General features: G+C 39.2%; 1 protein-coding gene across 1 annotated transcript; it reads left to right on the top strand.

The window, feature by feature from the left end:
- Positions 1–671: 671 nt before the first annotated feature.
- LOC140139325 (uncharacterized) lies at positions 672–1,394 on the top strand. Its single transcript, XM_072161106.1, has one exon. It carries the CDS (start codon positions 672–674, stop codon positions 1,392–1,394), a length of 723 nt encoding a protein of 240 aa, XP_072017207.1.
- Positions 1,395–11,476: the final 10,082 nt, after the last annotated feature.

The raw sequence follows: 11,476 nt of genomic DNA, 5'->3' as shown, positions 1-11,476 counted from the left end.
TTGAGACTGATCTTTGTTCTTCGTGCTTTCCAAAGAGCTTTGGTGTTGTTTTTGTTTTCTTCGATCTTATTAGCAAAATGAGTAGCTTTTGCCTTCTTAACATCTCTTTGCACTTTATTTCTGATTTTACAGTAACTGGAATACAGCTCATGGTCTTTCTTATTTTTAAACATGTGTAAAAACTTGTCCCGAGCTCTTATGTCAGTTAGAATTTCACTGCACATCCAAGGCTCAGTTCTGTTTTTCAAACGAATTTCCTTAATGGGAGCAATGGTGTTTAAAATACCCAAGAAGGTTTCTTTAAAAACAATTCCAGGCTATATCTACATCACTACAATACACATGTGACCAGTCGGCCACGGTCAGTGCATCCAGCAGGACATCTTTATTGTAATTTGTAAGAGATCGCACCTTGATCACGTTATGCACCTTACTGATCTTCCTGGTGCAATAAATGAGGAAATGATCACTGAGACCTACACTGACCGTGTCCGACCGGCAGATATTATTCCAATTATTACAGACAACATGATCAATAATTGTAGAACTAGTCTCAGTAACTCTGGTATATGAATCAATCAACTGTATACCAACTTTGACCCGGCATTGATCGTGCACTCTCCTCTCTTACATCATGCATTGGTGACATTCAATCATGGATGACATGCAATATGCTTCAACTCAATCGTGAGAAGACTGAATTCTTCATCGCCGCTTCATCTCATGTTAAGAACCAGATGCCTGCTGTCACACTCCAAATTGGAAGTGAGGCCATTGAACCATCGGAAACAGTCCGAAATCTTGGAGTTATCTTTGATAACTGCATGACCATGCGTAACCAAATTTCTTCACTCACACGCAGTGTTTCATTCCATCTTCGCAATATCTCTCGTACCAGACGATTCTTGGACTTTGATACTAGTAATGATATTATCCGCTCACTTATCTTATCCAGACTTGATTATGGCAATGTTCTCCTCATGGGTGCCAACACTACTGATATTGCTCGCCTTCAGACCCTCCAAAACTGGGCTGCAAAAATCATCTTTTGTGCAAAGAAAAGGGACCATGTATCACCGCTTTTACATCAGCCCCACTGGTTGTCTGTAGAGGATAGAATAACTTTCAAAGCCATGCTGTATGTTTTTAAATGCCTTGCCGGCATTGGACCAGAATACCTGTCACCATGTCTGGAACTTAAGAATCCTCGTGAGGGCCTTATATCCGCCTCAGATCGCACACGTTTGAATGTGCCGATCATACGCAGTTGGACTTTCAAATCCGCTGCCGACAAGGCATTTACCTACAATGCACGTCTGATCTGGAACAATTTGCCGTCATCTATGCGAAGTGCTCAAACAGTCTCTGCCTTTAAAAAAAAAAAAAGGCCTTAAAACCCACCTGTTTCATTTTTCTTTTGTTTTTCAATTGTTTCTTGTATATATTTTGCATATGTTTTGGTTTTTCACGCTGTGATCTTTTGAAATGGCGTGTAACAAAAACTCTCGTGTATGTATGTAATCAACTGCTTGCAATCAAATGACTGTAATGACCCAACTCCACATTAAGGAAAATGCTCGTCCACCCCAAGGACAAGAACGATCCGGACTCTACAGCAGACTCTATATGAAATCCCTTGTTCTGATTGTGATCAGTCATATGTGGGTGACTATTTTCCACGAGACTAAGTGAACACATGACAGAAACGGACAAAGTTACGGGTTTGAAAAAGAACTACACCCGTCAGACCAGAAAACAATCTGAAAGCGATAGCCGATCATTCTGTACAACAAAACCATGTCATCGATTGGAAAGGGTCCAAAATTCTTAGCAAGGAAGGTGACGCGAGATTAAGAAGAATTATGGAATCCATCTGGATAAGGAAGAAATCCCCGCAAGTCATTACCAGAGACGAGGGGGCAATTTTTAATCTATGACCCAATCATCTCCGCGTGTAGTGCGCCCTCTACAGGCCGATATTCGTCGGAGGTGTGTGGACATATCTCACTCTGAAGAAGAGTGTCGCCCAAGACACTCGAAACTGTCAGGTCAGCGAAAAACAGTATTTAATTGGTTTTGAAAAACGAACTTTGTATTCTAAAACAGATATATCATAATTGGAACTAGCAGCCAATAGCTGCATCTTTTAGCTCATATTTAAGACCTTATTCGTTAAAATTGTTCAAGAAAAGACACTCCAAAAAGCCAAAGAAGATGCCAATTTGAAAGTTGCAGTTTGCTTCGTTGCATGCCCTATTGATTTGTACACTGGCGTCCGTGCTTCCATTGATTAGCACATTAAAACTATCGTTGTGCTTTCATTGATTAGAACACAAAAGTGCAACTTTTGATTTTGTTTCTTCAGTAGGTTTTAGGTCACCGTTTCTTTAATTCTCAAACTTCCTACATATGTGACCCGGCAGCACAAATGAGCCGTAAATTCCCTAAATTGTATTCTGAGTTACGGTGTAAAATGTGTACGAAGGTCGTATTCATCGGTAACTTAAGCTGACCCGACATCTGTCTCATTTTGATAGTCAAAAACTAATCAATAATCCTATTGTTGAAGTGGATAATAAGCTTCTACCTTAGATGGCTATTGAACTTTTAATAGCTCTGGTCTTTGTTTGCTTTTGCTAAATCCTATTCAAGTGGTGGGTTACCAGGCATTGTATTTTGTACAGGTATGCATAGCCAACAATTAACAAGGAGAGAACTTTCTTAAACCTCGTTGACTTGGGGATGATTTGAAATGACCGCCAATTATGACTGTTTGATATTTATTGCCAGCAATGTCGAAAAAGAGACACATGTAAAAACGTAAAAAGCTATAAATTTGTTGAAGGAGCAAAGTTTAACAAACCATAACCCCGCTTCTGGATATCGTTTGAAGTCAAATGATACACCATTTTTAAGTTTATGATGTTTATTTTTGAAACACGAAATAAAACAAAATTGACCGGGGGAGGAATTTACGGCTCATTCGCCGTGAACGGTATGTAAAACCTATTCTACTATGGATTAGTATGCTGAGAGGAACAGTTTGAGACCATTTTGATAACAATTTCAAATTTGAAACACGAAATAAAACAAAATTGACCGGGGGAGGAATTTACGGCTCATTCGCCGTGAACGGTATGTAAAACCTATTCTACTATGGATTAGTATGCTGAGAGGAACAGTTTGAGACCATTTTGATAACAATTTCAAATTTGACCACTGTAGTATAGGTGAATACCCAATCCTGTGGGGGGTAGGGATGTTTAAAGGCGGGTAATTTTTCGAGTCCCAGCCATACATCCCTACCCCCCCAGGATTGGGTATTCACCTATACTGCATTATTCATGTAGCACAAAGCATAAAAGAAAGAAAATGGAGAAAAAAATAACAAGAGGAAGGCGGAGAAGAAAAAGTGGAAAAGAATGCGTTGAAATGCAGGACGCTGAGACAAGTTGCCCTTTAATTATGATTGCTTGCCAATCTTTAAACAAATCTGAAAGGGTTTAATGAAAACGCACGTACGTTGCAATTTCCTATCTAGGAACTATTACCAGTTCAAAGCTCTATATTTACAAGGTCGGCGGTGTTCAAGTTTCCGAGAGCTTACATTGTTTATCACGCCATACATTTCGTTGTGGTTTAATATTTCCAGTTCCTCTTCTTTTAAAACCGGGTATATTTCGCAACCATATATGGTGAAACACTCTGAAGTCATATTTTCCCTGGTAGTGTGCACGTACCAAATTGCGGGTAGTTGCATTTGACCGAATTGGCTAATTGGAAATCAGTGCAAGTGGTACAGCATATGGTCCGTGCTTGTTAATGTTTACTTGTATTATAACCTGTTTAAGACCACCTAATTCAACTGATGAAGATTATATGGTAATACTATTGATTATTCATTTCCCTGTAAGCAAAATACGACTTAATATCAAGAACTGGAAAATAGGGGGCTACCCAATTCCCGACAATAACGCGCGATTCTCTTATATCGTTAATTTGACATATTTCTGACTGAAATGATAACGAAATACCAGAGATGTAATTTTTATACTATGATTGAACACTACAGGGTGGTCCAAAAACAACTTTACCCAATTTCAAAGGTACTCACAAATTTCCTTCACAACTTTTATATAACTCCATAATATAAATTAAAATAAAATAAAATAATGTATACATTCATGAAGGCCTAACGCAATAAACATATACTGTTGGTAATTTCAATAATGACGGAGGGTTGCACATTCGGCGAGACAGAGAATCGATTCCCGGAACGACTCTCCTAAAGTTAGTTTTCGAGAATTTAAAATTGTATATATATGCTAAATATATTCTTTTTCCAAACGCAGTAAGGTAATTCTTGCCAGAAGAGTTTGTGAGAATCAATTTGGATCCACGCAAAGTTTGAAATTGCACCACTGATGACATATCCCATAGGCTGACGTGTGGAAAAACTTAAGTTTGACCCTTTGTCTTACAATTGGCGCCACAATTGTAATTTACAGTCATATTTTCACCAAATGCTCGTATAGAAAGCTCGTTTAGAATATGCAAACACAATTTAAAACAGATTGATCAACCTAAATTCCAAAACTCGGTACAGCCCAAGTTATTTTTTTCAATGCACCACGTCTACTATTGTATACTGAACATCGCTATCTCGACATGTACACACACATTATGCACTGACTGATACACGTATTGTAGTACAGTACTGCTAGTGCGTACGGTACGTATATACGGGCGCTAAAATGTCAATTCCAATGTTGCCAAAATCTAGCTAATGAACCCATAAATATCCATCTTTAATGTCCCAGAGAAGCCCATGCATAACCTATCAAACGAATCTCGACTTTTGTTTAAGCTTGAATGACTCAAAACCTACCTTTTTGAATGAAGTTTCAGGAAGCGTTAGCAATACGATCCACACATGTGTGTGTTCGCCATTGCTTAATATGTCATTTTAAACAATAATTGGTTAAATTACGCGACACGCGATGCTTTAACTTGTGAAAAGTTAACGGATCTTAATCTTTTCTGTTTAACCCTTGTTTTAACCTGTTAAACCAAATTGTTTAAAAGAAAATGTGTGGATTTAAACAGATATTGCTTAAAATCGTAAACTATTTGTCGTAAACAGCTCAATCTTAACTTCTGAAATAAGAGTGCAAATATCACACAGTTGGTAATTTACTGCAATCAATTTTCACCTAGGCCTACATAATGTATGGCCAACCGACCACTGTGGACAGAGCATACACGTTTTGCTTCTGATTTGTAATGATTTTTTCCTTCAAGAATCTTTTGAATTTCCCCCACCTCTCCCTACCCTTTTGGGGGGGTTCCATCTGTTATAATAGAGTTAAATTTGTAATACTTCCCCCATCAATTTCCCCTCTGATAATTTTTCCTTTCTTCAATCGTCCGTTCCTTTTTACTTTGTACTTTCCTTCCTTATGCCTAGTCTTGCCTTCTAATTTTCTTTTTTCACTTTCTTCCCTTTCTCTAACTCCTTCACTTTCCATTACATTCACTTTACTTCACCCCAGTTCCCCTACATGTTAACTTCTTCATTTGTCTTCAGTCTTGTTCTCCTCTTCCCTTTCTGGAGTTTTTGGTGTATCACCCTATAGGGGTTTATGTTATTTACTTACTCACTAACCTTTTGGTCTTAAATCTTGTAATGCCACAAAAGTATGACCCCTCTCCCGAGTGGTGTCAAATGAAGGAGAAAAAAGTAACAAATACAATAAAAAAAACCACCGGAGTTCTACTCCAAATAGTTTTAAAGTTGCGTCCATTTTACTACCCTCCCATGCCAACTGACTCGGGAAGATGGGAGATGGGGAGATGTGGGGATGGCGATGGATGTGAGTATGTTTTTTCGTGAGGAACTCTTACACATGGGTCTGGGTATAAGGCTATGTTTTGAAGAAAATAATTCTTAGACATGGATCTCCTTTGGAAAAGTTTCCCTGCTACGCGCTCAAAACTCACCATGTGAACTCATTTAACCTAAAAATAATGATGCTTTTCACGGCACGCGAGAATTTAGGTGCTACAGAACGTAAAAATGGTAAAAGTATGGACTTATATACACCAATCCGACTAGGCCATTACTGCGGTGTCCCCGACGTAAAACTGCGGTGTCCCAAGGTCGTGGGTTCCATAAATTATATACTTGTTAGTGTGCTATACAGAATTGTACACAGCAGTGATTTTCAATACACGATCATGAATTGATTGAACAAATTAAATCTCCCGCACTGGTACAACTGTGGTTCCGTCAATAGAGCGTCAGTAAACAGATATAACCAACATTTGTTTAATAAATTCAAAAACAAATTGGTGAAAATAGAGGATTTTACGATTTAAAAAAAAAATTGTCTCACCGAGGTGTTTATTTATTTTTTTACTTCGCCGAGGTGCTAAAAAATTGTCACGACCCCAAACTACCCAGCAACCACCCCCTCCCCCCCCCCCAGCCCCAGCTACCCAGTCCCTAGATATGTAATGGCGCGTCATTTATATGTCGTCGTTGCAACACACATAATAGCGTACGTGCAGGACAAATGCAAAATACGTTTCCGAGAAAATCGCGTATGAGTAGGTAAGTCAAAAACCTCAATTCCGTGACCATTCTCTGGCTAGTAAGGTTTGACGATTGATTCGACTTCTATGGACCATTTAGAAAAAAAATTAGCCCCATGTCCCTCGTGAAAATCCCGGCATTTTTCGCTAGAGGCCAAAATCCAAAATGGCCGCCGCCGCCATTTTGAAAAATTAAGTTTTGAACCAGAGCACCTATAATCATGAACAAAGACACTTTTTCGGGTATGTCGAGCACAAGGATTCCAATTCTGACATTAGTTTGACATTGCGACATCATTTTCACCCAGAAATCCAAGATGGCCGCCGGCACCATCTTGAAAAATTTAGTTTTGAACCAGAGCACCCAAAATCGTGTACAAAGACACTTTTTCGGATAAGTTGACCACAAGGATTTCAAATCTTACATTACTTTGACATTTACCACATCAATTTTAGCCAGAAATCCAAGATGGCGGCCGCCATATCTTGAAATAATAAGTTTGGGACCAGAGCACCTAAAATCGTGTACAAAGACACTTTTTGGGTAAATCCACCCCAAGGATTCTGAATCTGACATTAGTTTGACGTTATGACATTGTTTGCCCAGAAATCCAAGATGGCCCCCCATTCGGTAGAGCGAAAACGTAACTTTTGAATGGGAGCTCCTAGGATCATGAATTAAACCCTTTTTTTTTTTTTTTTAAATGGTCAAGGATATGGAAGCATATAAGTGTGTCACTTCTGCCTTATCTGGGGTTTATGTCCCTTATCTGGGGTTTAGACTGACTTATCTGGGGTTTACATCCCCTTATCTAGGGATAAGGTTCTTATCTGTAGTTTAGACTGCCTTATCCGGGGTTTACGTTCCTTACCTGGGGCTAAGATACCTTAACCTTAGCATAACGCAGTCTAAACCCCAGATAAGGCATCTAAACCCCATATAAGGCGCCGTAATCCCAGATAAGGGACGTAGACCCCAGATGAGGCAGTCTAAACACCAACTAAGGCACCTTAACCCTAGATAAGGAACATAAACCCCAGATAAGGCATATAAACCCCACGTAACTCTAGATAAGGGTAAAGTCCAGAAAAAGGCAGTCTAAACCCCAGATAAGGCACCTTAACCCCAGATAAGGCAGTCTAAACCCCAGTTAAGGCGCCTTAACCCCAGATACGGAACGTAAACCCAGATAAGGCATCTAAACCCAGATAAAGCGCCTTAACCTCAGATGAGGGACATAAACCTAGTCTAACACAGTCTAAACCCCAGATAAGGCATCTAACCCCTATTATAAGGCGCCTTAACCCCAAATAAGGGATGTAAACCCTAGATAAGGCAGTCTAAATCCCAGATACATTTTTTAGGCATCCAAACCCAGATAAGGCGCCTTAACCCCAGATAAGGGACGTAAACCCCAGATAAGACAGTCTAAACTCCAGATAAGGCACCTACCTTAACCCCAGATAGGGGACGTAAATATAGGATAATGCAGTCTAAATCCCAAATAAGTTGTATAAGGGACGTTAACTGGGGACAACACAGTCTAAACCCCAGATAAGGCATCTAAACCCCAGATAAGGCGCCGTAACCCCAGATAAGGGACGCAAACCCCAGATAAGGCATCTAAACCACAGATAAGAAGCCGTAACCCCAGATAAGGGACGCAAATCCAAGATAATGCGTCTTAACCCCAGATAAGGTGCCTTAACCCCAGATAAGAGACGTAAACCCCAGATAAGGCAGTCTAAACCCCAGATAAGATACCTAAACCCCAGATAAGGTACAATAACCCCAGATAAGGAACGTAAACACTAGATAAGGCATCTAAACCCCAGATATGCGCCTTACCCTCAGGTGAGGGACGTAAACCAGATTTAGGGACATGAATCTAAAATAATGCAGTCTAAACACCAGATAAGGCGCCCTAACCCCAGATAAGGGACGTGAATCTAGGATAATACAGTCTAAACCCCAGATAAGGTGCCTTAACCCCAGACATGAGACGTAAACATATGATAACACAATCTTAACCCCAGATAAGGCACCTTAACCGCAGATAAGGAATGTAAACCCCAGATAAGGCAGTCTAACGCCAGATAAGGTGCCTTAACCTCAGATAAGGGACGTAAACGTAGGGTAACGCAGTCTAAACCCCAGACAAGGCATCTGAACCCCACATAAGGCGCTTTAAACCCCAGACAAAGCATCTAGCCCCCATATAAGACGCCTTAACTTCAGATAAGGAGTATAAACCCCAGATAAGACATCTAAACCTCAGATAAGGTGCCTTATCCCTAGATAAGGGACGTAAACCCCAGATAAAGCAGTCTAAACCCCAGATAAGGGACGTAAACCGCAGATAAAGCTGAAATGACATACTTATGCCTCCATATCCATGACCATTATAGAATTTCATGATCCGTTGTCCTTCATTTAACTCCTTGAACGAGTTGAAATTCACTCTTTTAGAGTGGTTTTCACTCTTTTTTGAGTGGTTGTGAAGTTAAAAAAACACATTTCACTCATTTTTGAGTGGTTTTATAAAGGAACCACTCTTTTTTGGGAGTAAGTTTTTCACTCTTTTACATTGAGAGAGTATACAAGAAACAAATTAAAAGACAAATGAAAATACATGTAAAATTGTGGCATTAATACAAAAGTAAAAGAAACTGTCTGTCTTAACAAAAAATTGGCTTGAAATTAGCAGGAACTAAAACAAAATATAGAATAATGAAAATATAAACTTAAATTAAATACTGGCATGACATGACAATTAATGGACATTAAATATTCTTCAAGACAGAGGATCTCAAAGACCATGCACGTTTTAAATAACTTTTGCAAGACATATCAAAATAATTGTTGACTTCATTCTCACGGTCCCAGGGGTTCCCAACATAAGGCACATTTTACATCTAAGTCCCCGCCATAAAAAAAAATGCCAGAACATCTCTAAATTCTGGTCCGAAAGATTACGTTCTAGCTCGTAGAATTCTTCAGATCATATATCATTCAAGGCGGTGCATGTAAAGAGGAAATGACGAAGATCTTCTGTACCATTTATGCACAAAGGGCAATTTTCGTCCATGCCTACAGTCCAGGAATGAATTCTACCATTAAGGGGAAGAGTGTTAGACCGTGCCTTAAATTTGAAACTTGCTCCGTGGAAATCAGTTTTTTCCCAAAAGATACCTTTCCATTTTAAGTTCTTTCTTATATAAAACATAGTCATTAAGAGAAGATTTAGCTTTAGCGTTATTTTTTTTTTTTTTTTATTAACGGCGTCTTTATAGAGGGTAGCCCAGATCAGTGAACAAAGCACTGCTTTCCACTGGGGCCCTCTTTACATATTAAAATACAAAGTTATAAAAAATATACAAATATTGAAAAATAAAATTTCCTTAATCGTAAATTACAAAGCATAAAATTACAAAGTATAAATTGCACTTTTGTAAATTGCATGCATATCATTTATCAATAAAATAAAGTCTGCACAAAAAGCAACGCAGCTGCCACAAATACGCCTATAGTTCCAGAACCAAATAGTTGCTCCCACAATATCCCAACATAAAAAGGAAGGACGATCCACCCACACGCACTCCGATGCCGTATCTATCCAACTTGGTTCAACATCAACAACACAGCAGCGCCTTGATAGAAAAATCCCCGTACTCAAAAGCTGCAGCTATCCGTATGGAATCGAAGCAAGCGCGACTTAGACAACGGTGGGCCCCACGCACCACAGCGCCGGTACAACAACCATTGAACGATGCTAACTGCAACCTTCAAACCCAGGCACCTCTCCCCAAAAGCACTACTACGCTGTCAATATTGGACGACATCCGACTAATGGGGCACCAAAACGCACGCAAATAAACCACCCCCCTCTCCACGCCGAAACATTCCGAAAACAACTACTAGCTCCGAAGCCACAGGCGCATCTATAACAGCCGCGCCACTTCCCGTGCAGACTATACATGAACAATGGATCACAATTTAAAATCAAATGAGCATAAAATGTAGGTACAACAAAATTGATAAAATTGCATTTATATATAAATAGATTGCAAGAGTACAATGATAAAAATAAATTTATTACAAAAACTTAGCACAGCAAAATCCAAATGTTACTAGTACAAAATAAACCTGGGTGTGATTCACTGCGAAAGCCATCGGACATCCCACAATTGCACAAAAGACACAGGAGGCGCCACACATGACCGACTCAAAACGTAGAGTGCTACCATTGACTTTCACAGTGAATCAAGCTGAAGCCTATTACATTAAACAAGAACACATAACCATCAAAATTACCATCAAAATCTTACTTAAAACCAAAATGTGACTTAAAACTATTTAATTTAAATACATACAAAGAAATGCAAATGTAATTGGTTTCACCAGTAATGCTAGTACATGTACCCACAGATGAACCCCTACACAAATGTCATGTAAGTAAAAAGAAACCCACACTAATCAAGCAAAAACCCACCCCAGAACCATGCAACACTTACTAAATCCTGCAAAATTTTAAATAAGTAAAAGTAAAATTCTACATAACTCAGCAAGCACCCCACAGCTCCAGGGCAACACTCCACTCAATCACCATGATGCTCCACAACCTATACACCAGAATGCAAAAATTCCTCTGTGTGCACATGCAGTACATTAATGGTGAAGTACATGTTGGGCATAAAGCCAAATCATAATCAAATAATCCAATGAGATAATCAATAAATCAATACAATACTAGACCCAGTCCCAGAAAACAAAAAACATGATACAAACCAGTTTAATTGAGGATGTGGGCTTTGAGCATTTTTTGAATATGTGAATATTGGGCGAGTTTTTAACCTGTGCTGGAAGCTGGTTCCACAAGTA

Source organism: Amphiura filiformis, chromosome 18 (genome assembly GCF_039555335.1).
Source record: "Amphiura filiformis chromosome 18, Afil_fr2py, whole genome shotgun sequence".
Taxonomy (NCBI): Eukaryota; Metazoa; Echinodermata; class Ophiuroidea; order Amphilepidida; family Amphiuridae; genus Amphiura; species Amphiura filiformis.
This window is presented reverse-complemented; position numbering and strand designations above follow the sequence as displayed.

What these genes read in the sequence shown, in the direction of transcription:
- LOC140139325 (XM_072161106.1), top strand. Translation starts at nt 672, where the DNA reads ATGCTTCAACTCAATCGTGAGAAGACTGAATTCTTCATCGCCGCTTCA.